This window comes from Lepisosteus oculatus, chromosome 3, assembly GCF_040954835.1.
Source record: "Lepisosteus oculatus isolate fLepOcu1 chromosome 3, fLepOcu1.hap2, whole genome shotgun sequence".
In the NCBI taxonomy this organism is placed as follows: Eukaryota; Metazoa; Chordata; class Actinopteri; order Semionotiformes; family Lepisosteidae; genus Lepisosteus; species Lepisosteus oculatus.
Window position 1 is genome coordinate 53323689 of NC_090698.1, and position 17009 is coordinate 53340697.

The 17009-nt window shown below is 34.5% G+C and overlaps 1 protein-coding gene across 13 annotated transcripts in view; it reads right to left on the reverse strand.

Annotated features, from left to right (window-relative positions):
• LOC102698395 (Dmx-like 1) overlaps positions 1 to 17009 on the reverse strand; it is a 91234-nt gene that overhangs the window by 45379 nt on the left and 28846 nt on the right. For 10 of the 13 annotated variants that reach the window (XM_069187246.1, XM_069187245.1, XM_069187244.1 and 7 more), the window contains exons 4-13: positions 15584 to 15661; positions 15077 to 15155; positions 13496 to 13631; positions 11475 to 11541; positions 9782 to 9960; positions 9319 to 9508; positions 7995 to 8166; positions 5537 to 5749; positions 4360 to 4610; positions 415 to 1111 (exon numbers count right to left, since the gene is read on the reverse strand). In XM_069187246.1, coding sequence (XP_069043347.1) covers positions 415 to 1111; positions 4360 to 4610; positions 5537 to 5749; positions 7995 to 8166; positions 9319 to 9508; positions 9782 to 9960; positions 11475 to 11541; positions 13496 to 13631; positions 15077 to 15155; positions 15584 to 15661 — 2062 coding nt within the window. The remainder of the gene's footprint in view (positions 1 to 414; positions 1112 to 4359; positions 4611 to 5536; positions 5750 to 7994; positions 8167 to 9318; positions 9509 to 9781; positions 9961 to 11474; positions 11542 to 13495; positions 13632 to 15076; positions 15156 to 15583; positions 15662 to 17009) is intronic. The other 3 variants (XM_069187248.1, XM_069187247.1, XM_069187239.1) reach the window with 1 other exon arrangement.

A 17009-nucleotide genomic window follows, 5' to 3' on the forward strand; every position in this document is an offset into this window, starting at 1 on the left:
AATTTGCCTAAAATGTAAAAAACGTTTCACATTATAACTTCCTAGAAATGTAATAAGCTAGAATGTCATTATAGATGACACATAAAAAATTACTCATTAAACATTTAAAAACTCATGGACAGAAAACTAAATTATTAAAAATAAATTGATGGAATACACCCTGTACAGAATAAAAGAATTCAACAGACAAGATTAAAATTAGTAAAAGCTTTCAGCAGTATTCACAGACAGGGGTATCATTTTCACAAAACACTTTGACCTCTTATTTTGATGTCCATTAAACTTAAGTGAATTAAAACATTCTATATTCATTTTTTCCCCACACTGTGATTTACACTTTGTATTATTTGCAAACATTAAAACACTTGAGGGAAAACTACCTTTCAGACAGCAATATAAAAGAAAAACTCTTACCTAGGCAGTTGCTAGGTATTAATGTAGGAAGCCAAGCCACGTTAGAGAAGGCAGAAACATGCAGTGAGTTAATCCTGGCCAGCTCTGAGACTCCTCCAGAAAAGGAGAGTGGTCCCACAGGATCGACTCTCCAGAGAATCAGCTCACTGTAAATGGCATTGGGATCTTGGAAAGCTGCATCTTCCGATACTCTGCTCAGTCGTTTGGACAGTGGATCATGATGAGCCCCAGCGTCTGCAACATTGATGTTGCTAAGATTATATACCTCGACCTCGGGTGTCTTTAGTGCATTGTGATGAGAGGTTGTTAGCAACAGTGGTAATACTGAATGACAAGCCAGGTCATTGAGATGAAAACGGTGGCCACAGTATCTGGACTTGTGAGAAACACTCAGAACTGTAGAAAATGCCGACCCCTCTGCAAAACTAACAGCCCATTGGTTTAAACTTCCATCAGCGTGTTTGGAGATCATGAGGACATTTGGAGTGAAGATGCTTAATTTTAGACTGCTGGAAGATTTGCTTTGGCCAAAAGAGATAAGCATGGATGAGGAGCGAGCCATGCCAGTGGGCTTCTGTTTGCCCTGCTGAATGGCAAGATCCACATTCTTGGTGCAGGCATACATCACCACACTCCTGCTCAACGAGTTGGCATCTCCAGTTGGGAAGGCTACTGGGATTCGGGAAACAAATGAGACCTTTGAAAAAAAAAAACAGAAACAAGTACGCAATGGAAGCATTTTTTAAGAGACGCAAAAATAAAACCACATTGACCATCAATGGGTTAACATTCTGACAGACCTTTTAACATCATGCTCTCAGCAAGTCAAATGGCAATACTGCTAAGGTGGGTCACCTGTGTACAGTATTTTCCACAAAATCATCCCCCCTTCAGTTTGTTTGACTATGCTTAAGAAATTTTATAAATTAGGTTTAACAAGTATGAAAAAGACTATGATAAAAAATCATGTGAAATGCAAAAAAGTGAGCAACCATTGACAGATTTGTATGTGCCTTAACATGTAGAAATCATGTAGCAAAAGACAACTAAATATGTTTAAGTGTCAATTTAAGTTAAATTTAAGGATTCCTGAATGCAGATCCAAACAGTACTATTTCTTTTAGTACCGTAACTAGGGCTATGGGTTTTTGATGGCTTGTTTTTATACACTTCAAAACTGCACTGGACATCCTAAGGTCAGCACAGACATTTAAGATTTAATTAAAAATATAAACTAGGGTCTCCAACCTTTAAGGTCACTTGTTTCTGTAAGTGAGATTCATATTTTGACATGAAATACTCTCTAAAGTGCTTCATTTCAAAAATTACAAGTTTAATCACAATATAAAAATAATATTGTCAATTTAATAGTGACCTAATAGTCACAGGTCCTGCTGTACTGGGCCATTCCAGAACAAGGTGGAAGCCCCTGACTTAATCAATATTAATTTAATACATTAACTTGTATCATTAGGAAATATACACTTCATTACAGAATTATAGCCTTGGAAAAAAATGTTGCATCTAATGAAAACAGTCATAAGAAATGGATACATCAGCTATTTTAAACAGTATTTTTGTGATTGACTGCATACTGTATATTGACTGCAAATATCTACCTAGTGTGCTCTATGCATCCTGTACACAGGGTAATTAGGACCAAAATGCAATGATATATCAAAGGATAACACCTAAAAAAACAAAAGCATAATAAAGGACTGACTGATCTGATACATTGCCTTGAAAACTGTTACATTAAGTGTCCATCAGATCCATAGCAAAATTAGAGGGTTAATAAAGCTACTCCAGATGTCAGGATAAAGAGTGTTTTAACTTGCCAAAAATCTAGAAAACTGATAAATTACTAAACTGCAAAATAAAATAAAAACACATTTTACTAAACAAGGTAATGAAAACTGATGATGATAGCAGTATTTGATCCACAGCAAGTGTTACATGAGTATAGAACCCTGTTTTTTTGGAATATTTGGAATTCAGAAATATAAGAGTACTAATGATATATAAAAGAAAATTGCAGTATAATTTAATAAAAATATGCTATTTCTTAAGTTTCATACATTTCCTAATAAAGATGTATTTCCAATGTTAAAAATGGATGTCAAAAAACGAATTCCACATGAACACATTTTAAGATCTATGACAATAGACAGGATTAAACAATAGAAGATGCTCAAATTTAACATTAAACTATAAAGCACTTGCACATATATCAAATATCAAATATGAGCTCCTTATGAACCTCTTTAATACAGGTCAGGCATCATGTTCATAAACACAGAAACATAATAAAAAAAACATATTACGCTAATTCAATTAAATTCTATCCAGATTCAATCAAATGCAGTTAATTTCCTGAGTAAGTCAATTTAGAGATTAGTCCCAGAAATGTGAAATATTTTAATAATATAATGTCTAGTAGTAATAATAAAAGGATCTTCTTTTCTTTGAGAAAGCATCTGTTTATACACCCACTAAGATTAACTGTCCAGGAGATATTTTCACAAATAGCTTCAAACATGTACACATACAGAAAATGTCTATTAACAGCACTGTTCTACTGTGGATACTCATAAATATTTCATAATGGTCTGTAGATATGTGCAAATTACACATATTGTAGTAACGGAAATACTAACTGAAACCAAAAGCAAGTCAGATTACTAAAGATTGTTTAATGATTATTATTCTCATTATGTGGTTTCAAGTGGAGCTATTAAAATTTCTTGAAGCTGGAGAACTGAATTATATGTTAAAAGCTGGTGAAAGAAGTATAGCTCTAAGCATCCAATAAACATTTTTATTTTATTTTATGTTGTATCTAAGCTTTCCTCCTGTTCGATGCTTACAGAATCTGTTCCTTTATGACACAAAAAACTGATACTCCAAATGTAAACAATATTGTTAGGTTGCCATGTCTTTTTAATCTTTAGATGTCTACAGTATTGGTATGTTACAGGAGCAGAAACAATTATTATTAATGAAGTGAACAACTGTTGCATGCACAAAAAGAAGCTTTAAAAATACCAAAAATGTATTTCTGTCTCCTAAACATTTGTATTTTACCTAAACAAATATCGGTTTAATGAACTTTGGATTTAACAGCTCAGCTTAAAGGGGAGTTTTGTTTTTAAAATCAGAAATACCAGACCTTCCCCATAATAACAATCAAATACACATATAACAAAAAAGAGTAAAAATAACAAATATAAATACTACATGGGTTTAAAATTCAAGGATAAGAATGGCTCCCTATAGTGGTAGGTCAATAGTTTATGATTGGTGTATGCTTTATCTAATTTTATAAAGTGACTGTATTGTATCCAAGTAAGCCAAAATATCCAGAAAGCATATACAGTATATGTACTCAAATAACAAGAGGGTTTTTTAGTCTGAAAACCATTATTTGTGATATAATGGACATTCAGCAATAATGGAACAAGTAAAGATTTATTCCATGCTGAAAAGAGACAACAGCCAAAACATCTCTTTTCAGCATGGAATAAACCTTTATTTGTTCCTTTGCAGCCTACATATGCTGATGCAGCTACCTACTTGAACTAATTGGGCAATACTTGACACTCCTTCCCTCCATTAGTCCTTTAAGCCAAGGGTTTACTGTATAGATATAGGATTCTGTATTGCTGAAGTTTTTATTTTGAGAAAAAGAACCTTACTTTTTCAATTTTGTTATATATACTAAATTTAATACCACTGTACACCTGCTTTCTACTACTTCTCAGAAAAGTGTTAGGTATGTAATGTTCAATGTACATTACAAGTGGAACAGAATTTGAAGGCCACCATAAAACAAAGGAATAAAACAAGTATGGTAACTGTCTGTGCCCCTAGCTACCACATATGTATATAAAATAACTGCTATACAGTACATCCTATGCAAAGAATATAAGCTCTAGATCAACGTACCTGCACTTGACGAAACATGCCAGGCTGATACTCATCCAACCAGTCAACGTGCCAGACTAATAACGAACCATCCATGGGATGAATACTGAACAACATGTCTGCATTCTTGTTCCATTCAGCCAACAGCACTTCAATTTCATGGTCAATAGCAGCTGCCGGTAATGGTATGCCAATACTGTAGGAGCTTTTTTCTCCATCTGAGTCTCGTTTTCCTAAAGACCCTTTCTGATCATCATCATTGCAGCTGGTTTCTAGCAAAAATGTAAGTAACTATTAGTAACAACTAAAAAAGTGATACTGAATCTGGGTATAATTATTTAACAAATTGCAATATGCAGGATTAAACAGTTCATCCCCACAAAAAAATTAAATCAACGAGTTATCACAACATGGGAAAAGAAATTTGAAAAAGTGGGCATCTTGGCTTTTTTTCCCCCACATTAGAAATATAAAGGTTACAATCTACAGATGAATGCATTCAAGAAAATAAAAGCAGACCCCACCTCCAAACATAATTATAGTACAAGCATTAGTTTCCATTTAATTAGGTACAGAAGGGTTTAAACATCTGCGAATTTAACATTTGCACATTTAGTTATTTGTGATTCAGTCTGGTCTTTTATGGAAGAAGAGCAGATTGTGATGAAACGGAGCTGAAGGTTGTTAATCGCAACTTTCAAATTAGTGGTATGACTATCTTGATCACAAGAAGAATATAGCTAGTAAGTGACCTCTTCCTTAAGAAACCTCCAGGCTCTGCTGTCTGCAGTGTAGTGAACGACAGGCTGGAGGGGACTTTACAAGTTCACTGACAGCTTTATTGCCCATTTCTTTAGCACGCAAAGACAGTAAGCGTAGGCTGGACACAGAGGAGATTCATGTTTATTTGACCTATTTGCTATAAGTTTGTGATTACTGTTGTTTCTTCTACTTGATCTATGTTATCTAAATTAATTTAAAGCCAATTAATTAGTTCTTTAATTATCATATAGGGGAGGGTTATTAATGTCTTTTAACCATAAATACAATATGCTGTAATTCATTATGTGATAGTGGACGTTACATGCAAATTTGGCTATTTGCAATGGTCTTCTGCTATGAACCCTCGCAAATGTTCAGACCCTACTGTAAATAAGAAATAAATATTCATTAGAAACTTGTTGATGTTTTATTGCACCTTCATCGGACTTGGCATCCATCTGGCAGGTCTCCTCTGTGCTGGTTTCAGGAGACTGCTGTTCCAGACTCATCCGCAGCTGCTGCAAGAAGACTTCCATTGACAAGCTGAAGTGCAGCTCCTTGTTATTCAGCCAGTGCACCACAAAGGGACCACTCTGCTCTTCAGTGTCATCCACGATCAAAGATGAGATGGAGGGAAGCAGTGGAATGTCTACACGCAATAAATTAAAGCCATTGATTTATACTGTCACACTCTCCATGAATAAATATCAGAAATAAATAAATCTAAATGAGGAGATTTATAGAATATGCAAGGTACTGTAGGATATACCAATATTTAGATGCATCAAACCAAGAGTATTTTCAGTTATAATCTCAGAAAGCCTGTTACTAATATTTTTAAGTCTTAATCCCCCAAAAACTCATTTTAAAGGGAATGAGACATCTCTACACAATTTGAATGTGACATGCCACTACATTTGGACACATACTAAATGAAACATGGATGAACAGTGAAGAAACAAGGTGCTAATAGGACATCTTTAACAAGTCATCATAAGGATAGCACAGGGTATTCATATACATATATCTTTAGATCCTGGGCATTGTATTTAGAAATACTTTTCCTTTTGGAACATCCTTTCAAAAGTTACATATTTCAGTATTTCTAACACTTCTGATACCCTATTATTTCTTAGTATTTGAGTTGCGTGCGTGAGGAAGAGATACCCTGCCATGTTGTTGAAACTGGTATCCTCCAAGCAGTGGCTAGATAAAATGAGGAAGACTGATTACTTGCAACAATTTGAGCTACAATGGGCAGAATGGTCTCCTCTCATTTGTAGCATTTCAAATGCCTTTTTTAAACATTATCTGTCACAAAATACCTTCGCCGCAGACCGTACAAAGTGGAAAATTCGGTGCAAACAAGCAGACCCCACATAAGTGGGAAAATGCAAAGACGAAGAAGATCTGCCACAAAATACCTACAGACAGTGCTATTTACTACTAGAGGCAATGTTGCAATGTCGACCCTTTAAATTTCTATCGTTAACTTTAAATATTAAATGTGATAATCTTCTCAATTACATCTTAAAAACCCAATTCAAACACAAACATCGCTATATAGTGAAACAGAGCAGAGGTAGGTACACACAAAAAGATTCATTAGAGACAAGTAAGCACAAAGCATCATAAAGGTCAGTATCATAGCTCTTCCACCTTATTAGTTGCAAGATGTCAAACCTACATGGCTGTTTGTTGCTTGATTTTTCTTTGCTACCTACAAATAATAAAAAAATGAAAAGACACAGGTCTTGCAATAATAAAAAAGGAAGAGATATTTGCCTCCCCTTATTATGCATTATAATGGACTCGTACTAATGAAAGTTGATGTACAGAAATGTGCATTTATGTCTTTCTGTTGATTTTTTTTTCTTCAGCTGATGAAAAAAAATGATCATGCTTCTAAGTGAAAAATCATAAATTGAAATCAGTCAATCCTTATTACGTATACTTTTCTTGAATTCTCAGGAAGGATTAAGCTACTATTTGGGGAAATGCAATTATTTCATGATCTGACCTCAATCTTCTAGTTCATGCATTGTCATTCATTCATTTCAAAACGAAAAGTAACGATTCTCAATACTTCCAAACTTGCAAAACCGCACAATAAAAATACCATATCCTCAAGGTGTAAAATGAAGAGTATTTTACATTGGAAAAAAATACACTTGGATTACAACGCAAATGATTTCAATTTAATGATTTGAGTGAATGCTAATGCATTTTATCAAGAGTTAAAACTGCTTGCCTTGGTTTGAGCATCCATAAACACAACGAAAACCTTCCGCTCCTAGAATATCTGAGAGAGGTGACCTCATTAATTCTATGAGAATATCTAATTTCAGTACAAATTAGTCTTATGAACCTGACTCTATAAAGCACAAGCAGTATATCAGAAGCTAATGCAAAAACAAAAGGAGAATCAGATCTCCAATCCAGGCCTGTTGAAGTGATAAAAACTTCGAAATATCAGTTGTCATTAACAGACTAGCCTTTTCTAGAGTTTGAACATCCAGAACTAGAGTTTTCAGATTTTGATTTTAGTGAAGTTTTAACATTAGTAAAATAAATGCATAATTTTTATTATGCCAAGTTAAGATTTTTTTCTTTTTTTACAATCAGAAAATGATATGAAGATATAAACAACATAGATTGAGGCTGTACTTGTTTTTTACTTCCAATCTTTTAAATATTTTAAAAACATTGTCCCCTGAGGCAGGTTCAGTGTTAAGGCTATGTACTATAACCAGCACCATGCGACGTTTTATCTGAAAAGGGTTGATTTCCTCAATGCTTGGTTTAAATCTAAAGAACAAACTAGAAATTCCAGAAAAATGTGATTGTTTTGAAACAACAAGGAATCATTCTTAGCGCTGGTGAAAGTTCCTCACCTGTGGCAGGGTTGATGCTCGCAGCAATGTGAAAGTGACAGAGTGCATTAGCATGCAGGCTGGCGTTGGTCCTGTGGGCTTGGTGTCTGTCCTGCTGATGAGGCAGATATCCGGTGTGACAGGGCAGGGCAGTTGATCTCCTCCTGCCCCTCCTCAGCTGCTTCAGATTCAACTGTAGAGGAGTTCATTACCAAGAAGTCATAACCAAGAAGTCGGCATCTTTTGCAGAAGAAACATACAAAACAGTATGTAGCTTCTGAAAAAGCAAAAGCATGAAGGCCTGGAAATCCTTTTTATACGATACTTAGAACTAAAAAAACTAAACAGAGATGGAGAATATCACTTTGAACATTTTGCTTTGAACTGATACAGAAAATAATGATAATATGGTGACATTTATGGTGCTTTGATCCCCCTTTTTCATGGGCATGTATTTGGACTAGTTATGCTATTATCATGAAAGTATCTTATCTAAGGAGGGTACAGCAATCTGTTCTATTTTTTATGAAATAACATTGTAGGAGTAATTTGTAGGAGTTATTTGGAAGGTAGAGGGAGTTTAGAATTTCAGCATAACTTAACAAAATATTTTTTCTGATAGACACTCTATGCCCAATAATGCATAATGTACATGATTTCATTAACTCAAGTACACCCACACTTTAACAGTACTGATTTCTACAGCACTTTCAAGAATGTATTACAATCTAGTGAAGTATACTATTGTACAAAAGTGTGGGTCATTTAGTGGCAGAATAATTATTTTGTCTTTATAAAATACCTACAGTACATAACTCTTATTATTGAGAGACATTACAAATGCAACAGATGAGTATTGTAAACAGTAGCAGCATGTTACATTTCTAATGCCTCAAAGTAGAATTTGTAATCACCATCACGTGATTACAAAAACGAAATCTTACTGTAGGATTAAGAACATTGTTGGATCCCTAGAACTGATCCATCTACATTTCCATATTTCACTTTCATTGTAGACACCTCTGTACCCTGGTTTACAATCAAAGATGAAATTACATAATTATGCTAGCCCAACTCAAAATGTCTACAGTCCTGACATCTTTCACACTGGAGTCATAAAAAACCTGAATTATGAATGTTGCTGTTAATTATGTTTTTATTTTGAATTCGCATAAATTGTATTTATTGGTTTCTGTTGTCAAGTCTCTTGATAAGGCCATTGATTATAAAGATAACATACTCCTGATTATCTTATATGGACAAAGAAAGGATAGAAAAATGTTTTAATTTACATTTCTTGGATAACGGAGTCTTAGCCTGAAATAGCAGTCACACGAATACTCACCTCTAAAGCATTCTGAACACGCTCCTTGCTTGTGGAATGCCTCTTTATGCCACTGGTTGTTGCAACAGGCTCAGTACTTTGGCTTTGACTATGTCCAGACAACAAGCTGTCACTAGGTAGCAATGTCTCTGCCCAGAGTCGACACACATTGTCTTTGCAACATGTCAACAGCACGTTACACACAGAACCCCTGTGGGGAAACAAGCTAGAGGTTAAACACTTAAAAAGGAATAAGCACAGAACAACAATGAATTTCTGACAAATGTGTTAGTTTATTGAACTTTCAGGAATAAATGAAAGTGGAAAAATGTAATTTACAAAAAAACTCTGGAACACAATCCAGAAACAGATCCACAGTATGTCACAGCACAGCTTTCGACAAATTCTTGGTACAAAAAAATCTCCAGCTACATAGTTATTAAACCCATTTAAATTTCTAGAAGGTTTTATTATTTTTACTAACCGTGGCATATATTTACTGGTCTTCCTCCAAGAAAATCCAGTCACTGTCCGAGGATGGGCCAGATACACAAAAGAGTAGTCCACTTCTCCCTGAGCAGACCTTTCTGGTAGACTAAATAGGGTCGTCCCTGTTGTCTGCCAGCTGCTAGTATTGTACCACACCTTCACCAGGCAATCGTCCTGCAAGCAAGCAATACAAGCCTAATGCTACAGTATGTTGTTCTAACAGGACCAAATAGGAGACAAAATAAAACTATTGAGAAGCCTAAGACATCTTATCTCCTGAAAGTGCCATGCTAAATTACAATTGAAAAATAGTTATAATTTTAAAAAAAGATATTCATATTTATAAAATATTTTATATTTTGGTTTTATTAAAGTTTTTCTTTATGCCTACAACTTCTGTGCTGTGTGCAGAGATACAGGACCTGCAGACATGGTTCTCTGACACTCCCACTCATTACTCTTTTACTTTTCTGACAAAGCAGGCTCCAAGGTTCTTACAAGAGAGTTAGCACCAACTGAAGGAGTGGCACTTCTCTCACTGATGTCACTGAAAGTTTGCAGTTCCGGGTGCCAAAAACAAAGATTGGGCCAAGACAAGTTTATTTCAGGCTTTTAAACATTAAAAGCTATGCAAATATGAATTCTTAATTAATTGGGAGAAAAGGACTTCTGTATACGCTGAAATCACAGCTCCTTAGATGGAAGGAAAATGTAAGAATTTTGCGCATGTACAGTATGAGGTTGAATGTTTTTATGACTGCTTAACAAAAATTCACAAGATATCAGCACCTACATATTAGAAGTAATGCTTTAATGTAATCAACATAACAGTTCAGATCTTTCAATCAATATAGGCAATAAATTAATCAACAAAGAGACAAAAACACCAGAAAGGAAGGATAAAAAAGAAAGATTTACCTTTCTAATACAAAGATGCTGTATGCTACCTGGAAATACTGTACATCACATTCAAGTTGCGTATAGCAGGCTCTGCTATCTCAAGTGAGGGCACTATGAGATTACTGTGCCCAATATTAAACCACCATGAAACAATCCTCTCTCTCTCTCTTTACCCTTTTTACACAGTGAATATGTAGCCTCCCTCCCAAGACAAAAAAAGAATTTAAAGTGATATGACAAAAGGTAAAAAAGAAATAAGACTTTACAACGACATGACGTAACCAATATTGACATCTGAAGTTTTATTATATGGTACTCAGTAGCATTTTCTTATCTAAATGTTGCAGTGAGACACATGAGAAAAAATATTATTACGTTTAAAAACGCTTTCCCGAATTTATGAATGCTTCTTCCAAGTTTTGTCTTCAGTACTCAGGAATTATGTGGTGCACTTAATTTATAGTTTTCAGTCTTAAAAATATTTTAATCAATTTTCATTATTTATGCTAAAATTCTAATTTAATTTACTACTATCCAAAAAGAAAACCGCTTCATATATCAGGACAGTCTTACTGTAGACACTTAGCAAATTAAAACTAAAAAATATCATGCTCATCTTTCCACTGCATGCCAAAAATCCCTAAAAGCAATAGCATTTTTTCCAAAACATTTGACTAGATTTCACTTCTTGGTGTGCTGGAATCTAGGTGAAAACATTCTGCAAAATGAATTGAAAGCCAAGTGCTGGATGAAATGGATAGAAAACTGCACACAAAATAATGGCTTACCCGTCCTGCTGTAGCAAAGAAATCCCCATCTGGAGAGAACTTCATTAAATGAACAGATGATGCAGTTCTGTATGTAGAACAAAAATGTCAAACCATTTAATGCTTGTAAGGTGTCTCCCAAAATAATAGAGTGATCCTGATAATAACAACTGAACATTAATTCTTCCTTCAAAATCACCAGGACAAAATTAAGATATATTTGAGAGACACAAAACGGATAAGATCAGATTAATGAGTAGTTTGAAGAATGTTAAATGTTCTCTCTAATATTATGGATTACTCACAAACATACCCTTAAGACAATTTTTGTTTAAATTTTTATTAGAATGACTAATGTATTTGTAATCATTATAATTCAGACAAGAAATAATACAAATGACGGAGAGAACTAAGTTGAATTAAGTAGAATGCGTGAAATATTTTATAGTTTTATCATTCTAAATTATACCCATTTGTACTTTTCCTCAAAATAAGAAATAACACCTGAATACTTCTAATTACATTTGGGTTTTATGGTTATATGCTCACAATAGGTTTGGAATTTAATCTGATAATACTTTACGTATATAGTTATTCATAATTTTACTACTCACACAGAATTCATTCATATTCACGATGGATAAGCGAATAACTAATAAATACTGATAAAACATCATTATCTTATCTTTTACACCAAAGTAGCATTAACTTGTCCATTTGTTTTCGAGTGTACATTTTTTTGGAAAATTCCAGTCAAAAATGGCTCACATAGTCAGGAATTCTGTTTCCAGATGTAGTGTTTGCACACTAAACACAAGATATTCTTGTCAAGAGACACTAAGGAGTATGATTTTGATGACCTGGGTTCAAATTTTAAACATCTCCCTGTGCAAATGAAATGTAGTGAGAGGGGATTGGTCTGAACCTGTTACTGCAAAGATGGAGATACAATCTACGGGCTGATAATGAACCACCAACACAACCTTTTAGAGGCTGTTCATGGCAGAACTGGATTTTCAGGAACCGAGGAAGGAAAAAATGGACAGTAGTGCAACAGTGAGGCAGAACAATTGCTGGTCCAAGAAACTCCTGGGCACTGCTTTTCAAATGGAGCTAAAGGAATGGCTTATCCAACAAGAGCTTGAGCTTATGTCTGCTCGATGCAGAAAATGCTGATTTTTGTGGCACAATATATTGTCCACCCAAGGTAAAAAAAGTACAGTATGAAATGTTTTACTTTTACTGCACAAATATCAATACACTTAAGACCCTTGATTCTAGGAAGTGTCTTATCTGAAATGTTTGAACATTTGATTTTGAAACAAGCTGTCTGTTTATTAGTAGAATGTTTTAATTTTATGATTTAAGGAGTTCTTCCCATGCCATTCAGATCCTCACAGATATCATTTTAGGTCTGAGGAGAGTTAGAATTATTTTAGCTCACCAGATAGGAAACTTAAAGGTTCTTACCTTCTTCTCAGAATATCTTTTCAATCACAGCACATTTTTTAGCAACTATCTTTTCTAACAAAATTTAAACTGTACACATTATTTCTGATTAGGCACCATATGGTTGTGTATATATACATAGAGGTCAAATTATATTTTGACTATATACTTCCTTCTTGTGATGTTAGTTTTGTCATTTGCTTCTTATGTCCTTGGTGAACACCCCTTGTTTATAGTCCAAGGAACTGTCAGACATAAGGATTACACTGAGAAAAGACATCCTTAAGACTAGATTTTTAAAATGCTTCTTATTCCATCAACAAAACCACTTCAGAAGAAAATACTAATAAGCCTCAAAGATTGTGGTGATCACTGTCATTAACACTGAAACCTTTCTTCTTAGTACAGAATCAAACAGAACACTAGTTATGTAACACTTTGCCTTGTGCCCTGTAATTCTCAGATGATTAGTAAAGTAGCTCCTTTCATGAAATGGACAAATAAATCACTGGGTTAATTAGCTACTAGCAACCTGATGGCCTAGTTGGACCAAATACAATCTTCTTAATTGTAACCTTCCTTATGTTCCTTACTTGCACTGCCAGATGCATTTCCAGTTGCCAAGGTCACTTCCTATGGTCATTTCCACTCCATCTTCTTCAATACATGAACATAATCCAACATTGGACCATAACTGTAAACTGCTAGATCCTGTTAGAAGCCGTGTTCCTAGGAAATAAAATAGCTATTCAACCAGCTACCCAGAAGACTAAGTTAATTATGGCTTAATCACACATAAAGAAGAACAGGAATAAAAACACAATTTTATCTGTTAACAGGTTCAATGACAGATTGTCCAACTAGAGTTAAGTGAGAAGATCTTATACAGAGGCAGAAAATATATTTAAAAGAGTCCAGAACATGACTTCATTAATTCGAATATTGATTTATACAAATAATCCTATTACTACACATTTTGTTTCAAAGTTATTTCTATATCAACACTTCCAATTTAAATAGAAAGTGAACGGACTTCATTTTATCGACTATTAATGTTTACAAGGCATGTGAAAATAAAGAACTGCCATGGTAATAGTTCAGTGCAACATATTACAACTCAAATGTGTGTAAAACTGAAAGGAAACTTTAGCATAACCATTTAAAATGAAAATGTATTGTTCATTGATAAAGATATCTTAAACACATATAATAAAATGCAAGTGTAATTAAGGGGTTTTTGAGAGTGGAACAAAATTCACACTCATGAAGAACATAACCTGATTTCCATCAAGAAACAGCTGGATTAGATTTGATCACTGGATCAATAAAACTTTGAGACATGAATTTGATCACCGGATCAATAAGCGACTAACTACCCAACAGATCAGATGGATTAAACGGCCTCCACCTATTTATAATTATTCTTATAAAAAATACCATAAGCATTAAATATGTATGGATAGTATTTACCCCTATCTGAGATCTTTCTTTTTTCCCTTCAATGAATTCACTTAGTTCCAGCATTGTTTATTATGTTTTGCTACAGAATCTGCAGACAAAGAATTGAAACTGCAAAGCTGTATAGTTCAGATATTGATTTTCCACAGGAGAAGAAGGGATTCAGATAAAGACAGTATACTTTATTTTCACATAACCTGGACCCTACTTTTGACCCATTTACACTGTATGCTAAACATATTATTTCAAGCCCCTAGCTAGCTGTCAACCAAAGAAAGATTCACAAGGTATTTCCACAGCTGAAAGCAATAGAAGTGTGAATTTGACTACTGTGTCCCCACAATTCTAACATTGTCATGGAAGTCTGGAACAAGACACCTAGCTGTGATATTCAAGTTGATAGTGTCATCTTTCAATAATTTTATTAACAAGATCCCTGCTAGCTACTACCTACCTGATGAACTAGATAACATCCTCTCAATTGGAATCTTCCTTATGTCCATTATATTTCTTTCTATGGAAATTGCTTGCAGGCATGTCATGCTATTGCTGATGGAAATACTTCATCCTTCAATGAGCACAGAATCTCTAATACGGGGCTTTTTTGGTGACCCTATAGTTCCTCCTTCTCCCCTGTTTGCACTCATGGTTTACACAGACAAACATCTGGTGACTCTAAAATCAAAAATAAGTTCTGTTCTGTAATCAAATCTTACCTGTTGGGTCCCATACCAGATTGTGTGCTATTGACTGCAGGACAAATTGTCCACTCTTCTGCCACTGGTAATTTAATCTCTATAGACAAGAAGTACAAAAGCATAAGTTTTTTTAATGCTTGCAAAAATAACAAACATGCTATGGTTAAAATAAAACAAACACTTATTTTAATTACAAAGCAGAGCTCTGCTTGGCTGGTCTCCAATGGGAGTGAAGTTAATCAGATGAAGTTGATGAAGCTGCCAGCTTGAGTTTGTGGAAAAGTCATGGTCAATAAAGTATCCCCAAGTCTGTATCTCTAGACCACTCTTGCCCTCCTAAGTATTTGTGCCAAGTTGCACAGTTCAGAAAATAATATTAAGCAAAAAAGAAACTGATTAAAATATATGCATGATATATCATATAGTATGCACAGTATTTCAAAAAAGAATTTCAAATGTGTATACGGTAGGTATAAAATATGAATGACAACATGATGGTAAATTGAGACTGCTCGTGAAACTCACAGTTGTTACCTTATTCTTCTGATTTAAGAGCTGAACAGGTTCAAAGATGCAAATAACATTTCCATAGGAAGCCGCAATCTGCAACAAAAAAGTGAGAAATGGCATTTAAAAAGGATACAAGATACCTTTTCATGTTACCATATGCTTATCATTTCTACAACATGGTCTACAACTAAATGCCAAATAAATAAATTACGCTACAAAAAATACAGATGTTGCTTTTCATTTCCACTACTGAAATTATAGAACCTGCCCAAGTGAGATCCAGGGACGGGAGAGTATGATGGAGCTACAATCAGGCAACAACTGTGGTTAACAGCACTGCGTTATAAACAAACGCTGGGGCATTTTAACTTCCCACTGAAGACATGGCCTTCGCTCAAAGTAGACCAGGGCTCCCAATAGGCCAAAGGTTCCCAACTACATTCTTGGAGGTTTTATAGGTGATTTTAAATCAGCTGAAATTTATCTCAAATTGCACCAAGTTAGCCAAATAATTAGCTCCAGTAAATCAAGGGTTTTGGAGTGGGACAGAAATGACATCCTGCAGAACAGGATTTGGAAACCCCTGCATTAACTCCAGCTGTTCTACACTATAGTCTTCTGTTATGATACAGGGGATTTGGTTTGGAATTTCTAGTTCATAGGAAGGATTCAGAAGGACTTGAATTTTAACTCAAAATATAGGTTAAGCAAAAAAAAAATGTCCTTTAGGCCTCTAGAAATATTTTATTGCACTGAAAAATAATTGCTCATAATAAGCACTATTCACTAAATTCACATTGCATCTAGAGTTTCTTAAGATAATCAGAATTAATTGCAGTTAATTATGTACAGTCAGTTTATGATCTTAACCAACAACTATTCATAATTTACTTATTCATAAGGTTTTGTGTAGGTGAATGGCACTTTAAGTCTTATCATTTATCAACACTGTTTTTGCCAGATGAGCTCCTGTTTAGCTGTTTGTAGTACTTTTTCCTATCATACAAAAGTCTTAATTAATACAAGGAAACTTTGAACAGCATATACTGTATGCCAGAACAAAATTAAATTTAAAGCATCTTCTTTTCTCTCTCATAAATTGAAGGCAAAATATCAAGAATCATCTCTAAACAGACCAACAAAAACACATTTTATAACTAAAAGTTTATCCTGTCTATGGAGTGCAAAATAATAAATGTAACCTTGTGTTACTCTTCTTCTGTCATACAATACAACACGCATACATAAGCACACCTGCCAGAAAGCACCTGTACTTAAAGTCTTTTTCTAGGATGTCAGAGCTTTGTTGAAACATTGCTGCACTCATTTAGCTTGTGATCATTGCCTTCTCTACTCAGTAGCCTGCTGCTCCATTTTGTTTCTAGAGGAAGTATGTACTTAGAGGAATACTTTGTACTTAATGATATAGAGACCTACAGTT